The following is a 25,755-nucleotide window of genomic DNA, read 5'->3' on the forward strand; positions in this document are numbered from 1 at the left end:
TTATTCCCTTTTTTATAAGTGATCACATATCTTCTGTTCTCAGTTGCATAAGAGCTGGGGGGGGGGGGGGGGGAGAAACAGCAGCACACTGAGCTTCCCAATGAATGGCTGTGCAAAGGGGAAGGGGGGTTGTCAGGACAAGTTGTCATTGGAGGAGAGCAGGCTGTGTGGCCAGTTTTTAATAGGAAAGCAGAGGGATTGGCAGGAACACCAGGGATTTTACACAAAGGAAGCAATACAAAGAGAATAGGATACTCTCTCATACAAGTACATGGAACAACAGGTACATTTTAGGAATATGAAGTGTTGGGGAAACAAATGCTTTAAGCTGCAGTGGAGGGCAGGCAGAGGCAATGATTTGCTGCTTCTGGCTGCACAGCCATTTAGTTTATCTGTCTTACCCAGAATGTTACCACAGAGAGATGTAAGTGCCATTCAGGCAGTCGCATGTGGAGGAAACAATTAACAATTTACGAGTCTAAAATCATTTTTTCGTCAGTAGAGTGAAATCTTATGGATTACTGCACTCTGCACCTTTGCTTCTTGTGTTTGGAGTTGTGTATTGTGTATTACTATGCATCTGTACATGGGAATCCGCCATAGGGTAGTGTTTAGTGCGTGTTCAAGCTGTGCTGTTTAATACCTTTGAATCATTTGTGCCATCAAGAAGATGGTGTGAACCCATAACTGAAACAGTGAGTAATACATTTGACCTACATTTGCATGTGCAGATGAGGCAGAGGCAATGAAGAGGACTTCTATTGCTCACAGCCTTGCAACAAATGATACAATGAATTGAATGGTTCCCTTGCGAGTTGTTAGTCACATCAAGTGTGTTCTATGATAGAAGTGTATTATACATTTTTCAGTGGTTACAGTTTTGTACTAAATAGGTTAGAGCAGTTAAACTATTCTTTATTTCTCTTTCGTTCATTGACGGACACAGCTCCTTCTCTTTTTGACCATTGGGTTATACTGCCCCTACAGGAGTAGGACACTAGGGATGAAAAAACTTGACTATGCCTATGGGGCAGTCCCAGGGGGTATACTCCCACTCTCAGCTGTAGGCATTCAGTTTTCTTCTGCCTAGTTAGGAGTAAGGACCTAGTTCCTTGCTGGGATCTTTGGTCCTAGCAATTCTTTTCCTTTTAAATGGAATTTTATTCCTATCTTTGTTTTTTTGTTCCCTTTGATAATCTATTATCAACTCCTGGACTGGGCAATGAACTGGATAATCTAGATTTAGAGGGTCCCCCCAGTCTGGCCAGCGAGCGTACGCAGGCCTCAGCTCCATGCTAGTTGGCCGCAACAAAGCCCCACTGGACGGGGACTGGCCTGCGAGTTAAATGTCTCACAACCTAGCATACAACCTGGCCTCAGCCTGAGTCACTGCGTTCCTCCTTGCCGACAGCCACCCCCATTCCGATGGAGCTGTGGCCTGTCAGGAGCGGTGCCCACCCTGTTCCTGGTATGGTAAGTAGCTGCCCCCCCCTCTTAACCTGGAGGGTTTTGGGGTGGACGTGGGCCCCTCCCTGGAGCGGTGGGACCCTCGAGTTCCCCTCCGTCCCCCCAGCCCTTCTAAAATTGTGGTGGTCACTGTGGGTCTTCCAGCCAAAAATCAGCGAAAGAGGCAGGGGAACCGCTCAGGTGAGAAAACAATCCCGACCATCAAGGCAAGGTGCCGCTAGGATCTGAAGTCCAGACAACTGTGTTGTATGAGAAGAAAAACAGCTGCACTCCAGCTTGAAGGTGCAAAATATAAAATCCGTTTATTTGAATCCAAAAGATAAAATCAATCCAAGATACAGTCCATAATACAGTCAGAGACAAGGGATTAAAGCATAGCAGTTGACTCGTTTCACGGATAAACGTCCGCTTAGTCGTAACCATGCACATACATGAAAAGATACTGCTTAAATAATGGCCAAAACTTCCTAAGCCCATCCTCGATCATCGTTAATTGAGCACACAGTTGCAAATCATCAGTGCTTGATTTTCGAATAGAGACAGCCTAGCAGACTTTCATGTATTAAGACACCATCCTGAGCAAGATAATTGCAATGGGTGTAAAGGACAGAAAACAAAAGAATTCCAGCATCCCCCCCCCCCCCATCCCTGGGTGAGGTTATGAGCTGCCTTTTGCCACAGGCTCTTAGGGTGGGCTTGTTGGAGTTGCTGCTGACTGGGTTTTTCCTGGTGCGCAAAGGGAGTTGAGCAGAGTTTCTCGCCACCCAGGAGGTTGGTGACTAGGGCAGGGATGTCCTATGAACTCCGTGCTGCAGTTGTTGGGCTGGGGGAGCGAATAGTCTAGCATTCATGGGTCCGCGGCCAGATCCCGCCCTGAATTTAGGCTGCGGCTTTGTGGCCTACTGGTGGGAAGCTATGTAGGGCGGCCCCAGTGAGGCCATCCTTCCATTTTTGTGTAGTGCTCTTGCCCCTTTTTAGCACTGAGGGACCATCAGGGTACCCTGCCTGCACATCCGTGTCACAGCGAGCGGCCCCCGTTTTAGGGGACTATTTCCTATTATGCGGGCCTGTAAAGAGGGGCTCGGAGGGCGACTGTTGCTGCGTCAGAGGCGCTGGTCCCTTTTGGCACCCACAGGCCTTCCAAAAGCGACGAGGGTGTTCCCCTTTTTCCGCCTACTTTGACAACATTGTCACAAAACAGTGGGGTTGTCCAAAACGCACTCTTGTGGTCCTTAAGTATTTTGCTATGCAGTATCCTTATGGGGATTCCCTGCTTAAAAAGTGGACGATGCCACCTGTAGTGGACTCGCCGTTTTCCAGGTTAAATAAAACTACCTTAATTCCGGTTGAGGAGTTCCCGGCCTTTAAAGATCCGGCTGATAGGAGGGCAGTAGTTTTGGACCGCCATATGTTCACTGTGGCTGGTTCGGCACTTAGGCCGGTATTTACTATTGCCCTGGTGTCGCAAAATCTGACCGAGTGGGCTAAACTTTTACGCCAGGACCTGGAGGGGAAACAACTTCCCCCTGCATTTGCAGAGCTGGCGGATCAGGGGCTACAGCTTATCTGTGAGGCCTCTTTGGATGCAGCTCCTTTGATTCTAGGCTGTCTGGCAGTGGTCCTTCGGTGTATTATCTGGCTGAACTGCTGGTCTGCAGACCAGACTTCTAGAAGGCCTTATTTGATCTCACCATTGTAGGGGATTGCCTGTTTGGAGCTTCCTTGGATGGCATCATTAAGGGTCTTACAAGGGGGAAGAGTACTCTTCTACCGCAGGCTTCCAAAGGCAAGGAGCCCTGTCGTAGACGTGGGCCATTCTTCTCAGCTCATAAGAGGCCTTTTCATCCCTCAGGGTCTCAAGACAAGGGATCAAACCTCTCCAAGAGGTTCCAAGAGAACCTGGTCTGGCAAGCCACGAGCAGGCTTTTCCAGACCTGTGGACAAGGCTTCCTTTGCCTTCATCCATATTTGGGGTGGGGGGATGTTTTTGCTGGTTCTGGATCCGTTGCCCTCCCTGGTACAAGACAAGTGGGTTCACAAACTCATTCACTCTAACTACAAGATCAGGTTTCGGGCTTATCCTTCGGAAAGGTTCTTCCCTTTTAACCTGCACTTGTCCCCAGATCGCTTACGGGGTCTCTTTGGGGCAGTGCAAGCCTTGTTACTTCAAGGGGTGATTGTTCCGGTTCCAACTTTGGAAGGTTTTCAGGGGTTTTACTCAGACCTCTTTACAGTCCCCAGGAAGGAAGGCAAGGTACGTCCAATTCTGAACCTCAAGGCTCTAAATTTTTGTATGGGTACAGATGTTCCAAATGGAGTCCATTCGCAGGGTAGTGGCTTCCCTTATCAGGGGGATTTTTTAGCTACTAACGACATCAAGGATGCCTACTTTCACATTCCTATATGTGCCGGTCACCAGCGCTTCCTCCGCTTTGCCAGGGGCGAGGAGCATTATCAGTTTGTGGCGTTACCCTTTGGTCTCGTCTTCACTCCTCGGGTCTTCACAAAAGTTTTGGCCCTTGTGATTGGATTGTTGAGTCAGCAGGGGATCGCGATACAGAGGTAACTGGATGAACTTCTTCTGTGAGCGTAGCCTCTGACTGCTCTTATGGACAACTTGGAGATTACTCTGAGAAGTTTCGGATGGATTCTGAACCTTCAGAAGCCTGCTCTGGTTCCCTCTACTAAACTAGACTATCCAGGTCTGACTCTGGACTCGGCCTCAGCCAGAGTGTCTATTCCTCTGGAAAAATCCAGGCTTTGCAGGAGGCAATTCAGCTTCTGTTGTCCAGCAGACAGTCTTTCTTCCGGGCTTGCATGCGGTGCTGGGCCTGATGGCGTCTACCTTCGAGGCGATTCCATTTGCACAGTTTCACACGAGATCTCTGGAAAAAAATCTCTGGTGAAATGTTACAAGAATCCACGGTGGCTTTGTTCTCTGGCGCTTCAACAGGGAAAATCCTTTCTCCTCCCTGTACTGGATGGTTTTTACCACAGATGCCAGCCTGTCCGGGTGGGGAGGTGCCCAGACTGCCGATTTAATGTACTGGAACTCCGAGTGAACAGACTTTGTCTGGATCATTGGACAATTCGTCTTCAGGGGTGTCCAGTTACGGATTTAATCGGACAATGCCACTTCTGCGGTCTATGTCAATCACCAAGGGAGCACAAGAAGTGTCCTGGCAGCTCGGGAAGTAGCCGGCATTCTAAGGTGGGCAGGCGGATTAGTTCCAACTCTTTCTTCTGTACACATTTCAAGGAAGGTACAGAGGTTTGTTGCACAATCTCTGGATTCTCTGGCAGACGCCACAGATGCATTCTAGTGGCTCCAGACTGGCCTCGCTGGTCTTGGTACGCTGATCTGGTACAGCTGGTTGCCGATGTTCCTTGGAGACTTCTTTTCAGGGAAAGTCTGCTGTCCCAAGGGCCAATCTTCCATCCTGCTTTACAGATGCTGGCTTTAGCGACTTGGCTGTCGAATGCCTGGTGCTGAAGGAGAGAGGTTTGTCTGAATCGGTGATTCCTACGCTGTTAAATGCTAGGAAATCTACCTCTAGGAAGATCTACCATCGTACTTGCAAGACGTACATTTAAGGGGGTTCCCCCTTTTCCTCCAAAGAGGGGTTGATCAGCACCTTGCCTTGGGTACCATCAACATCCATTGGCCACACATTCCTTGGTGCGTACCTTTATCCAGGGAGTTCCACACTTGGCTCCTCCAGTGCGGTCTCCATTGCCGCTGTGGGAACTTAGTTTGGTTGACAGTTCTCCAGAAACCTCCCTTCAAAAATATTCCGGAGATTCCCCTGCTTACATTGTCTCAGAAGGTGGCCCTTTTGGTGGCTATTACTGCTGCACGCAGGGTGTCAGAGCTGGTGGTATTGTCTTGTCGATCACCTTCCTGGTGGTTCACAGTGATAAGGTGTTTCTTCATCCCTGTCCGTCGTTCCTTCCAAAGGTCATCTCTGATTTCCATTTGAATGAAGATATTGTGCTGCCTTTCCTATGTCCCAGACCTAAACATCCGAAGGAAATTGCCTTGCATTCCCAGGATGTGGTTTGGGCAATCAGGGTGTATCTGTCAGTGAGTCTGACTTCCTAAAAGACTCGTAGCTATTTGTACTCACGGATGGACCTCGGAAAGGGTTGGCCGCTTCTGCTGCGACCATTTCCAGATGGGTCAGACAGACGGTGATCAGGCCTATTCCATTAGAGGTTAGGTTACTCCTTTCCCTGTTTAGGTGCACTCTACTTGGGCGCTTAGTGCCTTCTGCCATCAGGCGTCAGTGCTGCAGGTTTGCATGGCGGCCACCTGGTCGTCTGTGCACACTTTCACAAAGTTTTATAAGGTAGATGCGTTGGCATCTGTGGATGCCTCTTTTGGCCGCAAGGTTTTGCAGGCTGCTATTTAGAGGACCTGGTCCTCTTTGAGGGTATATTGTTTTTTTCAGGTGAGCTCCGGTTGTTTATGGTTGAGCTCCATGTTACCTGTGCGGCTGTGGTTTAGCCATGGGAATTTTTTCTTGCTGTTCCCACCCCTCATGTTTGATGCTGCTTTGGGACGTCCCAATGGTCAAGAAGAGAAGGAGTTGTGTCCATCAATGAACGAAAGAGAATGGTATTTTTGACTTACCGTAAAATCCATTTTTCTGATGTTCATTGATGGACACAGCCCCCACCCCTCTGTGGAGTTGGCTTTCTTCTGACACTGCTTGTAACAAAACTGAGTGCCTATAGCTGAGAGTAGGGGTATACCCCCTGGGACTGCCCCATAGGCATAGTCAAGTCTTTTCCGGTCTAGTATCCTACTCCTGTAGGGAACAATATAACCCCATGGTCAAGAAGAGAAGGAGCTGTGTCCGTCATCGAACATCAGAGAAATGGATTTTATGGTAAGTCAAAAATCCCATTTTTGTTTTGTGTGAGCACAGAGCTTTTGGAATGTGTAAAGTTAGAATATCTCCTGTAACATCCCAAAGTGTGTGAGATTTGAATAATTTGTAGATACTTGGATCTTTATGGTATCCCTAAAACACAGTTCCAAGTGAAAATGTTATTGCTTTTATTTAATGCATTAAAAAGAGCAGCTAATGCTGCAATACTCAACTTTAATCCTGAGTTGCCCCCCACAGCACCTCTTCTTTGCTACAGAATGTCCTCAGACTTCCAGGTTGAATGATCCCTGGTGTTTCTCAACCTATATGATTGATCACATACTGTGAGTGCAGTGCATACAGTGCACTGGCGCAGAGAGCAGTGCTGACGTCATCCCATCAGAGCTGCTGCACAGAGCCTGAAATTGGGCTTTAGTGGGACTCTGTTGCAGAGTAACAAAAAAAAATTAAAAAAACAGGAAAACCTGCTAAAAAGGAAATGTTATACTCTTCTGTCCTGCCACCTGCTGCTCTGATCGTCAGAGTCACTTTAGTAATACAAATGTTTTAGGAAAAATGTGTATCAGGTCTCTCAGATTTCATTTGTAAACCATGTTGTTCTTAGGAATGCTTTGACAAGTTAAATCTGTATCAGGATTAGCAAAGATTTAGTTTTACATCCAAATATCAACTGACAATGTTTTAGTACCTGAAAAAAAAGGTATTCAGAATAAAAGGACAATTTAACAGTAGTAGTAGAACTAGGATTCCCACCCCTCACTTCTTGGTGGGAGATGCTACTCTCTTCAGAGGCAAGTTATAATAATCTAAGAATCATATAAGGGGTATCTGATTAGGTAGCTTTAAATTATGATCTATCACAGCCCAAGAACGAGTCTCCTCTTCTCATTCTGATCCTGTTGTTCTTGCAGTCTAGTTTGAGTTACCGCATATCCTGATCCCCTTTATGTGGTAGTTGTTTATCATCCTACATTTAACTAACTAGGAAGTTTATTTTTTGGAAAAATTACAAAAAAATCACATTTCACTGCATTTAAAAAAACTAAGCAGTAAAGTTAGCCCATTTTTTTGTATATTGTGAAAGATGATGTCACGCCGAGTAAATAGATACCCAACATGTTATGGTTTAAAATTGTGCACACCCGTGGAATGGTGACAAACTACGGTCAATAAAAATCTCAATAGGCGACGATTTACATTTTTTTTAACGGTTACCAGTTTAGATTTGGAGTGTAGCTTTTTTTTTTTTTAATTATTGCTCACGCTCTGGCGATCACGGCGATACCTCACATGTGTGGTTTGAACAGTGATTTCATTCGCGGCTCGACTTCCATATACGTTTTCTTTCGTGCGCGAGGGCGGCTAAAATATATATATATTTTTTTCCTATTTATTTTATTTTTATTTTTTTACTTAATCACAGGTTTTAAAAAAAAAAAATAAAAAATCTGATCATTTGTAAACATCCCTTGTGACAGCAATATGCAGTGACAGGTACTCTTTATGGAGGGATCGAGGGTCTAGAAGGCCCTAGACCCCTCCACTACACTTCCATGTATTCAAAACGCCAAAAACTGCATTTTTGAATACACTCGTTTTTCTAATCTGCCGCCTTTAGCAGCAGAGTAACCCGGACGTGACGTTATGGACGCCGCCTCTGGGTTACGTCATCGGAGACCCGATGGCTTATATCGGGACTCTGTCAAGCCGGCGGACGTGCCGGCTGGGTGCTCGGGTCTCCCGGTGAGACGGGAGATCTGGGCAAAGCCGTGGAAGGCGGCGGGAGGGGGGGGCGTCCCCTCCCGCTCGCCAGGGTAACGATCGAGCGGCTTCCGAGCCCCATCAGTCGTTACCTCCGGAACGCCGACCGCCGGCTCTAAACAACGGTACCGGGTGATGCCTCTAGCTAGAGGCATCATCCCGGTATAACCCCGCAAAGTCAGCCGACGTACCCATACGTCACTTTGCGGTAAGTGGTTAAAAGGTACTACAATGCAGTGGTATTATCACGACTGGTGGAGTGGACAAAAATAAGAAGTGGTAAAAATAGAAAATACACTGAGTAACACACAGTTAAGTAGTAATATTTGGGTACCACAAAAATATAGAGTAATAGATGTAGACACGCACGAACTGACTAAGAATGTATTTAGGGTTTGGGGTTCAATTTTTAAACAAAAAAATGGGAATATAACTCACTTTTAATTTCACTCATGGGGCCTAATATTTTTTTCCTGGGAATGGGGCACAATTAGGAGAGTGATAGATAGATAGATAGATAGATAGATAGATAGATAGATAGATAGATAGATAGATAGATAGATAGATAAAAATGCACAGCTGAAGGATATAGTGAAAAAAAGGAAGAAATGTTCATACCAAGAATTGAAGTATAAAAAAGAATTTATGATATTGAATGAATGGCAGTATTTTCAGTCAAGACACTTTGCGCCAACATTACCTCAACCCATTAGATCAGAAAAAGGATTTTCTCCATTTGAATCCCTGTGTAATTCCCAGATGAATTTTAAACAATATGTTTTACAAATTAATAATCTACTCGCAGAGATGTTAGAGCCGAGAATACCGCCATTTTAAAAAAAGGGGAAAGCGAGTTGGGATCACGTTTGGAGGAGCAACAAATAACGTACTGAGAGCGATTCATACCACAGCAGTAGATATAAACACAGTAAAGACGAACTGTAAATGTTTAGCTAGGTGGTAAATAACACCTGTTAAAACACAAAAAACATGAGCCAGAGAAATCTTCAATGTGTTGGAGAGGTTGTAATTTGGAGGGCACTATGGTGCATATTTGGTGGGAGTGCCCAAAGATACAAGATTACTGGCAGAATATAAGGCAATATATAAAAGAAATTATGGACATTGACATAGCAGATGATCTGTGGACTTGCCTATTCCATAACACAAAAAGTACAATAAAACAATATAAGAACACGGTATTGCCTTATCTAATAAATACAGCAAAAGGGGCTATACCAAAAAAGTGGCTAGACCCTGAATGTCCTACGCTGAAGGAATGGTTTAAAAGAATAGAATATATTCACAAAATGGAATATCTGAGAAGCAGTAGAGAAGACCAGACAGAAAAATTTTTCACTGTATGGGAAAGATGGGGAGAATTCAAGAAAATTAGGAAATATGCGGAGATATGTAGGAAACAGGATACGAGGGAAGAGGAGAGAGAAGAAGGAATTGAATAAAAGGGCAAAGTATGGGAAAAGGGTGGGATGGGAAGGGGAGGGAAATCAAGAGGGTTACAGGCGGTCCCCTCGAAACAGGTACATTTTTTAAGTTTAGCTCCAACCAAAAAAATAATTTTTAAGTTTTTTGGATAGCATAGGGAAGGGTTAACACCCCTTTACCATTTGTTTTGCTGTCTGTGCCCCTGTTCAGAAGATTTCACCTCACTTTCTGTCCCTATGACAACTGTATTTTGATAAAGCACCAGTGGAGACATCTTACTACCATTAAAACTCTTACAAGAGTGAATTCCCTTCCTAGGGCTAGATTTCTTTTCTCTTCCTGTTGTCTCCCTCCGTTTGTAAGTAGGAGTCGCTTGTAAGTCGGATGTTTGTAACCCGGGGACCGTCTATATATGTAAATGTGTAATTATAAGCTATATGTAATAGTTATTAACCTCTTTTTTATATGGAAAATTAAATAAAGGAAAAGTAAATAGAAAATAGCTAAACATAGGCCTTCTGCTGTTGACTGTCTCGTATTCCCTTTGGCCATGATAGCCTATTTAACTTTCCTTTAGGAGTGTTTTGCTGAGACTTGGCCTAGTACAATAGCTTTTAATTGGCAACATTAGTTCTTGGAATATTTCCAACTGTTTGAGTTTTTGAGTTGTGTGTTTTTCTTTCCCCTATTTATTTATTTTTTTTGAATGGTTATATGGTCCTCTAGTCTTCGTTGGCTTCCTCCAGTCTTCGAGGCCTATTATTCTTTTAGGTGGCAGCTTCCTCTGAGTGCGAATTGATGTCCTGTTGGTTGTGGAGCATCAGGTTGTTCATCAGTGACCTCCTCTTGGTCATGGCATTTCCTCTATTTTGCTTCACCTGTTCTTCATATAGGATTGATTCTGACCATTTCAGAATTCCTGAACTCCTGTGTTCCTCAATGAATGATCAATAAAATAAAACAAGACCTTCATAAGTCCATTAAGGAACCTAGGTCCCACCCTTCTGTCTTATTGGCCCCTAAATCACAAAACTGAGGCATGCTGCTTAAATCTGCGGTTTAACATTTGATTGCCAGCATCCCAACCTCCTGTGAGCAACTTGACTGTTTTGGAATTCCTGTGTCATTCAAAGAAAAAAAAAAAAAGTACAATAAAATTGGAAATCTTTGTTACATATGTTTGCAAAAACATATAAAGTCAAACTGCTGTGTCAAAAAATAATACTTTATTTAGTCAGGTATCTTTGAAATAATGCATATGATTAATTTTCACTGTATATCTTGCTAGCAGATAAAGCTCTTGTTTTGTTTTTGTTTTCTTTTACATTTTCTCTGATTCCTAAGGCTCCATTCACATATTAGCCTCCCGCACCGCGGGCAGAATCGTGGCGATTCTGTCCGCGATCCCAAATCACGGCAAACCACAGGACACCCGTGTGATTCCCGTCCCTTCCATATGGCACCCCAAATGCAGCACGATTTTGCCACGATTTTTGCTTGATGAATCGCAGTTAAATTGCACAAATAGAAACGCGGAAGGCGTGTCGCCCCACAGAAGTACAAGAACTTCTTTTGGCCGACAGGCCTCCCTCGATTCTGTTTGCGCAATTTTACAGCGATTCGATGGGTGAAAATCATGGCAATATCGTGGTGCATTTGGGGTGCCATTGAAAGTGAGGGGAATCGCATGGGCGTCCTGTGATTTGCGGTGATTTGGGATCACGGACAAAATGGCTGCGATTTTGTCCGCGATCCGGGACGCCAATATGTGAATGGAGCCTAACTGCCTGATGTAAAAAGCTTGGTATTTAGAGTTTAATAGCTCGAGCTGAAATTTCCACACAGTAGTCATCATCTACTCATCCCCCACACTGCCCATCCATTCATGTAGAGATAACTACTGCTGGGCAGTTTATAAAACCGTTTCCTTTTTCTGAATAGATTGATTAGCATACATGAAGCCGTTTTCCTTTTTCTGGATAGACAAATTAGCATTATCTATCTATCTATCTATCTATCTATCTATCTATCTATCTATCTATCTATCTATCTATCTATCTATCTATCTATCTATCTATCTCATTAATGAAACATCATGTTTGTATTATGTGTATAGTTAAAAACTGTTCACATGATTGCAACATATTTAAAGGATATCAAAAGCCTGTGAATATTGTGCCATTTTTGGTGCTAAACCAATATTTCAGAATATATAGAAAAGTTGGTTCATTCCTCAATATGGCTGACCCTGCAAGGTGCCCGTCTAACTGTATTACAGATAGCCTTTTAAAGGCAAAATAATTCTTTCCAGAAATTATTTTAATGACATAGCATTTTTTGCAGCACTTAATATATATATATATATATATATATATATATATATATATATATATATATACAGTGAAATAGTCATGTAATATCCAAATATAGATGTTTTCCACAGCTGCACTTATTGGCTGCCTTCAGACCTCCATAAAATTTGACTTGTTTCCGCTTTTCTACATGAGTTAGAAACCCAGTTAATTTCACAGTGTGTTCTTTATTGACTGTGCTGTTTGACTTATTTTTTTTTTCACTGCCATATGTTAGTGATTCATAGTGTAAAGATTTTCCATGTCAGTCTTGCATAGTCAGAACTGGCTGCTCCTTGCTTTTCACTTGCTGTGGTTTTGAGAAATTATAAATAGCAGCCATGAAACAGGACAGTACGGCGTGATGTGGAAGAACAGGAAATATCTTGTTTGATGGTTCCCTACTCATACTATAAATATAGTTTAAAAGTTAATGGTTTAGCAGCTACATACAAGACGGTTTTATTCCAGTAGATAATTATGTAACATACCGATGCTCTTGAATCCATCAACCATCCCTTATTGCTATGAGCTGACACCGAAACACAAAATTGGCATTTTATAGCCAGAAATCCTAGCCTAGTATGATACTGGTTGTAAGATATACCACATTTTGTAGGTTTTTGAAAGGTTATATACAACTTGTACAATTTTTAGGGGTCAGTCGCATATATCAGTTGTGGGTGGAGGCTGGTTGGCTGAGTCTCCCACTTGCTTCTTGTATCTTTTGTGCTTCTGACAGTGAGATCCTCCCACAGGAATTCCCAGGTCTCTTCACAGGGGTCTCTGTGAATGTTTTGTTCATGAATGTAGAACATTTTATCTCTTTAATAGAGAGATGTCCTTTGCCTGGCTTACTCTGAACAGGACTGCAAATGGTAAAGAAAGGACCTGCAGGAGTCAATACTGTCACAGTGTGACCGTACGGATCAAAATAATATAATCGGTCTGTTCAAGTTTATTATTCACAGAATATTTAGTGATGGAGCCTGAAGCATTATCACATAGAAGAAATCGTAAAATGTATTATACAATGGCTCCTTTATCATGGTGTATGCAAAAAAATTCTATATTGGTCATAGCTACTATTTAGGGAACAACTATCTCTTTTATAGCACATGGTTGAAGACGTAAAGAAGCGCATGGTTTCCTTAATTTAGAATTGTTGAATGAAATCCATTATGTTTCATGGACCACATGGTTACAGTTTTCGAGCTTGTAGAGCAAAGTTCATTCCCAAGCCATGTAGGTATATCCCACATCTAGTTTTGAGAGAAAACTGGTGTATTTGCAGCTTCATTAGTAAGATTATTTTGCTGGATATCAATGATATGTTCGTAGATTGGCTTTCTTGGCTTTACAGTAGGCTTGTTAAAATATCTTAAGAAAAATGCAAAAAAGGCGAGCAGTAGCTTTTTCTGGGTCTAGGCAATAATTGAAACACAGGGGTCCGATTCCCAAACTACAGAAAAGAGTTTCAAGAAGGGAGTTATGAAAACCAAAGGAATAGTAATTTAGAACAAGAGTAAAGTTGTTCCTTAAAGAAGTCGACATTTATCCATAATTTCTAATTTGCATGTTAGCTATTTAGTTTGTAATATTTTTATATTATTGGAGTAACAAATCATACGATACATATTTTATGATATTCTGATGTTATTGCTTTGAAGAGATCGGCAGCTGCTTTTTCTGCTTCTTCTGACATTCCCCAGTTATATATCATTTTCTAGCCTTCCAAACTAGCAGTCTCTCATGATGGTATGAGTAACCCCTCTCAAAGTTTCATAAGCATCACTCTCCAGTATTTGAAGTCAATATGCAAACATACTATTTAGAAACAAGCCAAAGAGTGCTAACAGATCTGTGTTTGAGCACAGGATCACTTGGCTTTCAATGTTATTTACTTTTTTCACTCAAAGGAACACATTCACTTATCTTTTGTTTATTTTTTTTCTATAACCTTTTATTGTTTGATTTCTACCTAGATATTCTCTTACAAGATGTTTGGGCAGATAAACAGTTGAGCGTAGCGTTACATAAAGCAGTCATACACTTTACTCCAAATCTTAGATATGGCTTGCACGTATTGTGCAGAAATGAATTGCATTATTGTTGGCCAGTTAAACTTCCAGGGTCTTCAGTGCCTACTGTCTGGCCATGTTGTTCTTGCAGAGCAATGCTGCTTTCATTATATCAAACATAGGAAAGATGTTCAGGGCCTCATATTAAAAAATACTTTTGCTTTGGTCTAAATGAAATACTGGTTATAAATATTGAATATTACCACATGCAGCAAACAGGGGGAACTATAGAGTCTTATTACTACTTACATTTTCTGCATTAATATACTTCTGTGCTGTAAAGAGAGTACAATTTGATCTCCTACTGTTCCGCTCCATTCAAGACACACAGCCTAATAAGTAAAAGGAAGCACTAATCCCCATCCATCCTTTCCCCATGCATGTATCTAATATATTTAACTTTGTATGGAGTATCGATAATTCGAGAGACAATCCAAAGATGAGATACTAAATTGGTCTTGAAAAAAATACCCATAATGGTCTGTGAACAAAATGCCCTGGTTGCACCCTGCTTCAGATATTTATTTCTAAACTGGGGTTTTATGTTTTATAAAAGTAATAGAATAAGTACTTACTAGACCATCGCCACTTCCTCACTATAAGTATACAATTTTTACTACCCACTTTCTTTGTACAGGTAACTTTAAGCCACTTAAATAATTGAGGTCATATTCTTGTCTCTTTCATTTCTTTATTTTGCATCTGGTCATAATGGCGGCATAACATAACTAAAAAAAGCAGGTAACTGTTAGTGGTTTTTAGGACTAGACACAGAAGCAAGCAGAGGTGTAGACATTCAATTGACAGTGGCACAAGCATCATCTGTGCTTTCTTTTGCTGAGATATGGCGTTGAAACATTGTAGTACCAAGCTAACGCATTGGAGTGTACCACCAAATTTTTTTTGGCTAAGCTTGACTTTTCAGATCTAGTCTTCCATGTTTTTATTTTTCATAGTTACCTGAGCACAGCGTTAAAACATATTCATATACTGGAGTATAGTATTCTTCTCCAACCGATGTTTGTTCGGGCATATTTGTGCTTGATTCAGGCTTGAGCGTTTGTTTTTAACCAATGGAAAGCTTGTTACTAGCAAGCATTGGTGTGTTGTGCGCATTTCTGGGTTTTTTATTCTCTCCTGTGGAAATCCATTGGGGCCAACATGTGCAACTCTGCCCCAAAAAAAGTTAATGTACAGTACTTTTCCAAGTGACACTGTGCTGAAGAGTAAATGGGCCCTATTGAAAAAAAAAAAAAAGGAAATCCTAGTGTCATGCATTAAAACGCTTCTGGGGAAGCTTCAGATTTCTCCGATGTGAACGGATCCTATAGGTTAAGGTAAAGCCAGAGAAACAATATACAAACCGGGAGAGGGACTCTGAGCCAGTCAAGGCAACCTCACACAAAACATGTATAGCAAAATTAAAAAAAAAAACAAGGCTGCAATTATATAGCATGTAGCTGACATTTTTTCCTTTAGTTACCCAATGAATAAATATAATTTCCTTAATTTCAAAGGAGAGATGTGTGGAACTGTGCACACATGATGCTACAACCGTAAGGTAGGATATACAGTAGGTTGCATATAAATAAATCCTGATGATATTATGCTTTTGCCTGGAGTTCTGCTTTCATTGGTTTGCATTTCCATGTTTTTCTTTACACACATTTTTATAGGAAGCAAACGTATGTGCTTTAGCTGTTTAAATTTATTGACTGGTATGTAAACTTGGGAGTTACCTTACTGCATCAGCTTGACATGTGCTGACAATATTACAAATATCTCAACAACGAATTTAATACCTTTTAAAGGTTTCAAAAGATAACATCACACAGTCAATGTGCAATCCGATATTGGACATTCATCAAGGAACATATGAATATACTATATATGTTCAAATGTATTTGATCATTGTGTCATTGCTATTGTTTTGATCTTTGAAAAATACATATACAGGTCCATCTCATAAAATTAGAATATCATCAAAAAGCTAATTTATTAAAGTACAGTAATTCTATTCAAAAAGTGAAACTCGTATATTTTATATAGATGCATTACACGCAGAGTGATATATTTCAAGCATTTCTTTCTTTTATTTTGATGATTATAGATTACAGCTAGTAAAAACCCAAAATTCAGTATTTCAGAAAATAATACAGAAGACCAATAAAAAAAAAAAGTTTTTTTAATACAGAAATGTTGGCATTCTGAAAAGTATGTCCATGTACAGTATAGTATGCACTCAGTACTTTGTTGGGGCTCCTTTTGCATTAACTACTGCATCAATGTGGCGTGGCGTGGCATGGAGGTGCTTAGCCTGTGGCACTGCTGAGGTGTTATGGAAGCCCAGGTTGCTTTTGATAGTGGCCTTCAGCTCATCTGCATTGTTGGGTCTGGTGTCTCTCATCTTCCGCTTGACAATATCTGAGATTCAATATGGGGTTTAGGTCAGGCGTGTTTGCTGACCAATCAAGCACAATGGTACCATGATCATTAAACCAGGTATCGATACATTTGGCAGTGTGGGCAGGTGCCAAGTCCTGCTGGAAAATGAAATCGGCATCTCCATAAAGCTGGACAGCAGAAGGAAACTTGAAGTGCTCTAGAATTTCCTGCTAGAGGGCTGCACTGACTTTGGACTTGATAAAACACAGTGGACCAACACCTGCAGAGACATTTGAGGTGTGTTTAGACCCCTGATGGCTCTCCAAACCATCCCCCCCCATTAATAAAAAATAAATAATATAATTGTATCTGTTAGAAATAAAATAAAAATCATAGTAAGGCACCTTTCACACAGGCACCTTCATAGGACAGAATCTGCTTGCTCAGCGGGGGATCGGTCTGCTAATCCCCGTGGATTGCAGGTCCGTCTCCGCTCCACTGTGCAGAGCAGAGGCGGACACAGTGCCGCTCTCCTCTATGTGGAGATCGGGTGAAAACGGACTGCCTGTCCATTTTCATCCGATCATATTCAATCCGCCACACGTTTGGAAAATAGGACCACCATCCGTCTGTTTTTTGTGGGCCGGATTGGATAGCAGCGAGTGTCAGCGGACATGTCACCACTGACATCCACCGCTCCATAGGAGAGACTGTAGGGTCTGTTCAAGTCCGCCTGAAAAACTGACCTGATCAGACAGCCCGTGTGAAAGAACCCTAAGGGTAGATTTAGACATGCGTCTAAATTGGCCTTGCCTCTGAAGCCTGAGGCTATGTTCCAGAGACTACTGACAGGTGGTGAGGAAGCGATGCAATGTCTCCTCACCAACTGTTTTAACCCCAGTTATGCCGAAAAATGTGCTGCAACTGCATGCATTGCACGCAGTTGCAGTGCTTTTACAGTGCTTCCCCGTTAATTTGAATGTGTAGTGTTTGGTAGGCGGCATCGCTATAAGTCAGGTCAACTTTACCACCGGCGCAAAACACTGCAGCCCCAGCATGTAAACACCCCCATCCGCTGCCTATTGCAGCTTGAGGGGTGTGGTTGGTGGGTGGCTGAAACGCAGCTCAATCGTGCATTTCTGCTGCCCCCCAACTGTAAGTCTAAACAAAGCCAAAGGCCTTGTTCATGCGACACATACTACTACAGGGCCGTGTTTAGCTGCAGAGGGATGCACAGGTGTTCAGTGCATCTCCATGCAGGCGGTCCCATTGATGTCAATTGGGACACAGCAGCTGCACAGGAATTCACAGTGTTCCATGCTTTCCTGTGCAGGCAGTCTCATTAATGTCAGTTAAGATGTAGCAGCTGCAAGAACACAGCCACTGCTCTCAACTTGGCATCCATGTGGGTGTATGTCCCTGAACTTACACTGTCTGCTTTTGGGTCCATGCACCTACACCCGCATGGATGTCAGATCTGTCCTTGAAGCTGGTCCTTCCCAATTTACGCGAAAAGGACTGCCTGTACAGGGATGCACAGAATACCTGTGTACCACCATGCAGATAAACAAGGCCCTCCATTGGGGTACACTTAAGCACACCCCACTGGACGAGGCCTTAGTAGGAATTTAACAGGAAATACGTAATTTATATAGTTATATTGTGTTTATGTGTGCAAATAAGGATTTTAGTGGGGGTTTTTTTGTGAAAATAGTGATTTAACAAACATTTGCACAAATACCGCGGGGTCTAAAAAATCAGTAGCACCTACTTTTTACTCTAGAGCTCATATGCTTTCAGAAAATATATGGTTTGGGGGGTCTTTTACAAACTCTGGAAGATGTAAGTGAAAAATAAAAACCTGTAGATTTTTAGAGAAATTTTTGGGTACGTAAAATTTTCACCATTTTGCAAAAGGGCACAATGTAAAAATTACAAATATTTGTTATTTATTAACCCCATACAGGTTAAGCCTTTATGTTTAGTAGGAATTTAGCAGGAATTTTGTAAAATTAGCTGTGTTTTTATCTGCTAATAATTGTTTTAGTGTATTTTTAGCGACAATATTGTTTGATAATCATTTGGGCAAATACTACTGGGCCTAAAAAAATCAGTACCACCATTTTTAAAATTCTAGAGCTCATATGCTTTCAGAAAATATATTGTTTGTGGGGTCTTTGACAAATTCTGAAAGCTGTAAGAGAAAACTGATAACTTTCAGATTTTTTGAGAAATTTGGATATTTACATTTTTGCGTAGGTTCGATTTTCATCATATAGCAAAAAGGCGCAATGTAAAAATTCCAAATATTTGTTAGGTACTATCTCCATACAGGTTAAGCTTTTACATTTTGTAGGAAATTAGCTGTAATTTTGTAAAATTAGCTGTGTTTTTATTTGCTAATAATGGTTTTAGTGTATTTTTTGCAAATATATTGTTTTGATAAAAATTTGCGCAAATTGTGTGGGGCCTTAAAAATCAGTAGCATCTTCCTTTTATTCTACATGTCATGTGCTTTCAGAAAATATGTGGTTTGGGGTGTCTTTTACAAATTCTTGAAACTGTAAGGGAAAAATGAAAACCTTCAGATTTTTTTGAGAAATTTAGATGTTTACACTTTTGCGTTTGTTCGATTCTCACCATTTCGCAAAAAGGCGCCATTTAAAAGTTACAAATATTAGTACGTTTTTTATTAACTCAAAACAGGTTAACTTTTATATTTAGTAGGAATTTTGTAAAATGTGCTGTGTTTTTATCTGCGAATATTGATTTTAGTGGATTTTTAGCAAAAATATTGTTTCGATAACATTTGCGCAAATATCGTGGAACCTTGAAAATTAGTAGCACCTTTTTTTTTATTCTACTGGTCATGTGCTTTCAGAAAATATATGGTTTGGGGGGGGGGGTCTTTTACAAACTCTGAAACCTAAAAGTGAAAAATAAAAAAGCTAAGGGAAAATTGCAAAAATGGTCTGGCCAGCTGAGTTTAAAAGTGGAGCACAGGGCCTGGCAGCGAAAGGCTTAACAATATCTGCTCATCTAAAAGAGTGAAAGTACACCTTGTTCATTACTGAATAATGCCAGGCGGGTACTTTTGATACTGACTAGTAAACTTTGTTTTATTACCTTCTATGTACTGAAAGGCTAAAAGTTAAAAGGTCTTGTGGGATATTTTCCCCCCAGTGTTTAGCTTAGAAGGTGAATATTTGGAAGTAGAGCTAATTTTCCTGGACAGTGTACTGCTGGCCCATTGCTATACCAGGGAACTTTACTGTTATAAGGAAACATTGGAGATAAGCCAGAGTTCCAAATCTCCCATCCACCTTTTTTGAACTGTGAAATAACAAATGCATACAGTAACTCAGCAGCCAAAAGTGTATTAAGTAACTATAGAGAAACATTTTTCATTTCTTTAAAATGTTTATGCTTCATCTCACAGTGCCAGAACATCTTAAAAGCAAAAACATGGGTATTTGATGTTTTTTTAAAACTAGTCATTTCCACCCAAGTACATACACTGAACAAAATTATAAACGCAACACTTTCGTTTTTGCCCCCATTTTTCATGAGCTGAACTCAAAGATCTAAGACTTTTTCTATCTACACAAAAGGCCTATTTCTCTCAAATATTGTTCACAAATCTGTCTAATTCTGTGTTAGTGAACACTTCTCCTTTGCCGAGATAATCCATCCACCTCACAGGCATGGCATATCAAGATGCTGATTAGACAGCATGATTATTGCACAGGTGTGCCTTAGGCTGGCCACAATAAATGCCACTCTAAAATGTGTGAAAACCAGTCAGTATCTGGTGTGACCACCATTTGCCTCACGCAGTGCAACGCCTCTTCTTCGCATAGAGTTGATCAGGTTGTTGATTGTGGCCTGTGGAATGTTCGTCCCCATTTTCCAATGACTGTGCAAAGTTGCTGGATATTGGCAGGACCTGGAACACGCTGTCGTATATGCCGATCCAGGTGAGTATGCTGGCCATGCAAGAACTGGAATGTTTTCAGCTTCCAGGAATTGTGTGCAGATCCTTGCAACATGGGGCTGTGCATTATGCTGCAACATGAGGTGATGGTCGTGGATGAATGGCACAACAATGGGCCTCAGGATCTCGTCACAGTATCTCGTGCATTCAAAATACCACCAATAAAATGCACCTGTGTTCGTTATCCATAACATATGCCTGGCTATACCATAACCCCACTGCCACCATAGGCCACTCGATCCACAACGTTGGTATCAGAAAACCGCTCACCCACACGACGCCATACACGCTGTCTGCCATCTGCCCTGTACAGTGAAAACCAGGATTCATCCATGAAGAGAACACCTCTCCAAAGTGCCAGATGCCATTGAATGTGAGCATTTGCCCACTTAAGTCAGTTACGACGACGAACTGCAGTCAGGTCGAGACCCGATGAGAACGATGAGCATGCAGATGAGCTTCCCTGAGATGGTTTCTGACAGTTTGTGCAGAAACTCTTTGGTCATGCAAACTGATTGTTGCAGCAGCTGTCCGGGTGGCTTGTCTAATCTTGGAGGTGAAGATGCTGGATGTGGAGGTCCTGGGCTGGTGTGGTTACACGTGGTCTGCGGTTGTGATGCTGGTTGGATGTACTGCCAAATTCTCTGAAAAGCCTTTGGAGACAGCTTATGGTAGAATAAATGAACATTCAATTCACGGGCAACAGCTCTGGTGGACATTCTTGCAGTCAGCATGCCAATTGCACGCTCCTTCAAAACTTGCGACATCTGTGGCATCATGCTGTGTGATAAAACTGCACATTTTAGAGAGGCCTTTTATTGTGGCCAGCCTTAGGCACACCTGTGCAATATTCATGCTGTCTAATCAGCATCTTGATATGCCACACCTGTGAGGTGGGTGGATTATCCCAGCAAAGGAGAAGTGCTCACCAACACAGAATTAGACAGATTTGTGAACAATATTTAAGAGAAATAGGCCTTTTGTGAAAATAGAAAAAGCCTTAGATCTTTGAGCTTTTTAACCACTTGAAGACTAGCGATATACCCGTTCGTCACTAGACTTCAAGTGGTTATAGCAGGATGATGCCTGGCATCATCCTGGTTCCCCTTTTTAAAAGCTGGTGGTTGTCTGTTTTGTAAAAGCATTCCTGGAATGCTTTTACAAGGAGAGGGAGGAGACATTACCCCCCCCCCCAAACCGCCACCTTCCGCAGCTTTGCTGGGACCTTCCCGTCTAGTGCTTCCACCGGCTGATCGTAGAGCCCAACAAAGACCGGATCAGCTTTTTTTGGCTCTATAATATAGTAACCCAGAAGCGATGACATCACATCATTTCCAGGTTACTCAGATGTAAAAATAAGAAGTATTTGAACATACCGATCTTGGTGTGATCAAAATGCTTTTAAGGGCAGCGGAGGGTCTATAAGACCCCATATCTCTCCATAAAGAGTACCTGTCACATGCCTATTGCTGTCACAGGGATGTTTAGATTTCCTGTGATGGCAATAAAAGTAAAAAAAAAATTAAAATTAAAACGAAAAGTGTAAAATTTAAAAAATAAATAATTAAAAAAAAATTGTTTAAAGTGCCTCCATCCTCCCATGCTTGCACACAAAGGCAAGCTCGTGCGTCAGTCCCGCACTCACGCAAACCGCAATCATTCCACACATGTGTGGTATCACCATTGATATCAGATCATGGGCAGTAATTCTAGCACCAGACCTCCTGTGTAAATCTAGAGTGGTAACCTGTAAAGCCTTTTAAAGTGTCGCCTATGAATAGTAAAGTTTACTTCATTTGTCACTATTGCACGGGCATGCGCAATTTTAAAGTGTGACATGTTTGGTATCTATTTACTCAGTGTAACATTGTTTTTTATATTTTACCAAAATTTGGCTTATGTATTGTGTTTTTTGCAATAAAATTCATAATAGGGTGAATGTTTTTTTAAATTGCATTTGAAAAACCGCTGCGCAAATTCCATGTGTCATAGAAAATTGCAAAACCCACCATTTTATTCACTCGGGCCCCTGCTTTAAAACAATATATAATGTTTTGGGGTTCTAACTAATTTTCTAGCAAAAAATACAGATTTTTACATGTAAACCAAAGTGTCAGAAAAAGGCCTGGAGTGCATAAGCAGGTAAAACTGTAACAATAACCCAGCTATTTGTAACTGGGTTATAGCAGAGCTGATCGTCATGGGCTACATGTGGCATTCCTGTGCTTTTCTGTCCTTGTGTGTTACATAATCATGGTGTGGCTAAGAAATATACAGTATATTAAGGTAAAGATAAACTCTAAAATCTTTGAATCCAATTATTTGTTTTTTATTTTTAAATTTTTCTGTTTTTGAATTGATGTTTTATGACTTTTTGAAATTCTTCTATACAATCTTTATTTGACAAATTAAGATTTAATGCAGGGTACACTTGTGGCATAAGATTTACTATGGGATTTCTAAAGAGAGAATGCAGAAGCTGTTTTGCTTTCAGACTGTCCTTCTCTTATTGAAAGTTGTATGGCTGCCTAAACAGATTGAAAGAAGGGAGGAGGGATAAATAACTCATCTAACATATGCACTTGTGTGTGGTAATTTCTTCTTGAGATGCCAAGCTTTTTTAAGTACTCCTATATTGTAATGCAATTAAAGGTAATCTTGTAAACCATGTCTATGGATCCACCTGTATATAACTAAAAAGTTTAAAAAAATATTTAGTATTTTCTATTCCTGAATTTTAAAACATAGTTTACACTAAAGGCTTTCTCTGGAGTATACCATCTTTTGTTAACCGTACTATAGCTTCCATGAATGAAAGGCATTCTTTGAATGGAGAAAAGATGTATGAATGAAAGGTCCACCTCCCCCATTCCTAGATAGTGTTTAATTAGTGGAAGCTATAGTACGGCCTATAAACTTTTAGAACAATTAGTCTACAACTGTCTTAGCTCCTACCTAACTGACAACAACCTTCTTGACCCCATACAAGTCCGGCTGTCGCTAACTACACTCCACTGAAACTTCCGTAGTGAAACTGCCCTAGTGAAACTAACTAATCACCTACTAACTGCTAAAACCAATGACCACTACTCCATACTCATACTACTCTACCTCTCTGCAGCCTTTGATACCGTTGACCATCCCCTCCTCAAAAAACTCCACTCTCTTGGCCTTCAAGACTCTGCTCTCTCCTGGCTCTCCTCCTACCTATCATAGCACTCCTTCAGTGTGACCCATAATACTGTTTCCCCCCCACCCCACCCATTCCAGGGTGCTAGGTGTAATCCTGGATTCTGAGCTGGCTTTTCAACCCCAAATCAAATCGCTATCCAAATCTTGCAGACTTCATCTCCAAAACATCTCCAAAATATGCCCCTTTCTAACCACTGACACCACTAAGCAACTTATTCACTCCCTTGTTCTCTCTCTCCTTGACTATTGTAACCCTCTCCTCACTGGCCTACCTCTTCACAAGCTATCCCCTCTTCAGTCTTTCATGAATACCGCTGCCAGACTCATCCACCTTGCCAACTGTTCAGTGTCCGCCACTCCTCTCCTTCAATCCCTCCAATGGCTTCCCATTGCCCAATGAATAAAACTCAAAACACTAACAATAACATACAAAGCCATTTACAATTCTGCCCCGAGCTACATCACCAATCTTATCTCCAAATATCACCCAAACTGTCCTCTCCGCTCCTCCTCTGCTCTCTAGCTCCCTTGTCTCCTCCTCCCATGCTCATCTCTGGAACTTATCCAGAGCCTCTCTCATCTTTCGGAATTCACTACCCCAATCTGTCCTGTTATCTCCTACTCTGTCCACTTTTAGGCGATCCCTGAAAACTCATCTCTTCACGGAGGCCTATCCTGCCTTCAGCTAACAGCTGAATCTTCTACTTCTCTCATCAGTACATTCCTCACAGTCACTACCTTTTGTTTCACCAGCCCCTCCCTCTTCGATTGTAAGCTCGCAGGAGCAGGGCCCTTGTAACCCTCTTGTTTTTAATTGTACTGTTTGTGTATTGTCTCCCTTTACATTGTAAAGCGCTGCGCAAACTGTGGCGATATATAAATTCTGTATAATATTAATAATAATTGGAGGACTAAGAATTAAATTAAAACTTCAGCCAACAGCACAAGAGACACTTCCCTTATGCTGATTTAAAAATATAAAAAAATACTAAACTTAGGCTTTAAGTAGAAGTTACCATTAAACAAGGCACACCGTGTCCACAATAATTTAAATAATAAAATATCTTCACAATCATTTAAATTATAAATCATTTATTTTAAAAGTAGTTTGTAATGATTTTACATTTTTACACAAGATTTTTTATTTGGTGAAATTTAGGTAATTAAACACACAGACATACCAACTTGCTTTTACAAAATGAGAAAACACTTTGTGTTCTGAGCTGTTAGTTAAGAGTATAAAAAGAGCACATGGGGGGGGGGGCCGGTCAGGTTCCGACATTTGCATTAGGTCATCCATTTAGTCACATTGTATCTCGCACCAGCTGGATTGTGTGTAAAAAAATAAAAAAAAGATGGTATCTGAGTTTTCCATAGTAAAATGAATTATAACACTGATATCTACATTTTTGTTCAATATTCCTTTAATGTACAGACTCATCAGGTACATTAAATTGTGTTAGCTTACTTAACATGTCTGGAAAAATAACTATTAACGGACAGGATTTTAAATAGGGCCTTAATCATGATTGTACAAAGAATATTAAGACCTTTTTTGTTCTGTTAGGCAACAAATGTGGAGAACCTTGCACTACCATGGATAATGTCTGGAAGGCAAGTAACAAAAAGCCCAGTGACTCTTTTGGACCTCTGTTATGGAAAAGTTGATAACCTTAACCTTTTTTATGTGGTAAGTTTTTAAATCTGTTTTTATTTATTTTTTGTTAACCTAAGACCCATGAGAAAAAATTGGAGACAAAATTCAGATTCCCTACAGAATGAAAAATATAGCCAAAGTTTTGAGTTGATATAAAGTGAATTAAATTAGAAATGCAGTGTACATTTGATAAAACCTGTCTGGAGTTTGGTGTTTGTGTAGACCGTAATGGACCCATTATTGAAGGTTTGTGTATGTAAGCCCCACTTCTGCTATTTAGTCCAAAGGTATCAGACCTGCTGTGTTTTTGGGAAGTATTTGATATTTATTGGAAGTATTAGGCAATGAGATAAATCTCCTGGATACACATTGTCAACTTGGATGTTGGGTTTAATTTTCATTACCATGTTCAGTTAAGACCTACTAGAATTATGATCATGTCTAGTGGTCCTGAATTCTGGGCCTAAGTTGGAGAATACTATGGCTTGAAATAGTTGTTTAGGTCAACTTGGCCCAAACAAACTAT

The 25,755-nt window shown here is 41.1% G+C and overlaps 1 protein-coding gene across 1 annotated transcript in view; it reads left to right on the forward strand.

The window, feature by feature from the left end:
• The window catches only part of LOC309544673 (uncharacterized protein), a 185,804-nt gene that overhangs the window by 78,788 nt on the left and 81,261 nt on the right, over positions 1-25,755 (forward strand). Inside the window, exon 7 of the mRNA XM_082243585.1 lies at positions 25,140-25,262. Coding sequence (XP_082099711.1) covers positions 25,140-25,262 — 123 coding nt within the window. The remainder of the gene's footprint in view (positions 1-25,139; positions 25,263-25,755) is intronic.

Source organism: Pelophylax lessonae, assembly GCF_965119305.1.
Source record: "Pelophylax lessonae genome assembly, chromosome: 1".
Lineage (NCBI taxonomy): Eukaryota > Metazoa > Chordata > Amphibia > Anura > Ranidae > Pelophylax > Pelophylax lessonae.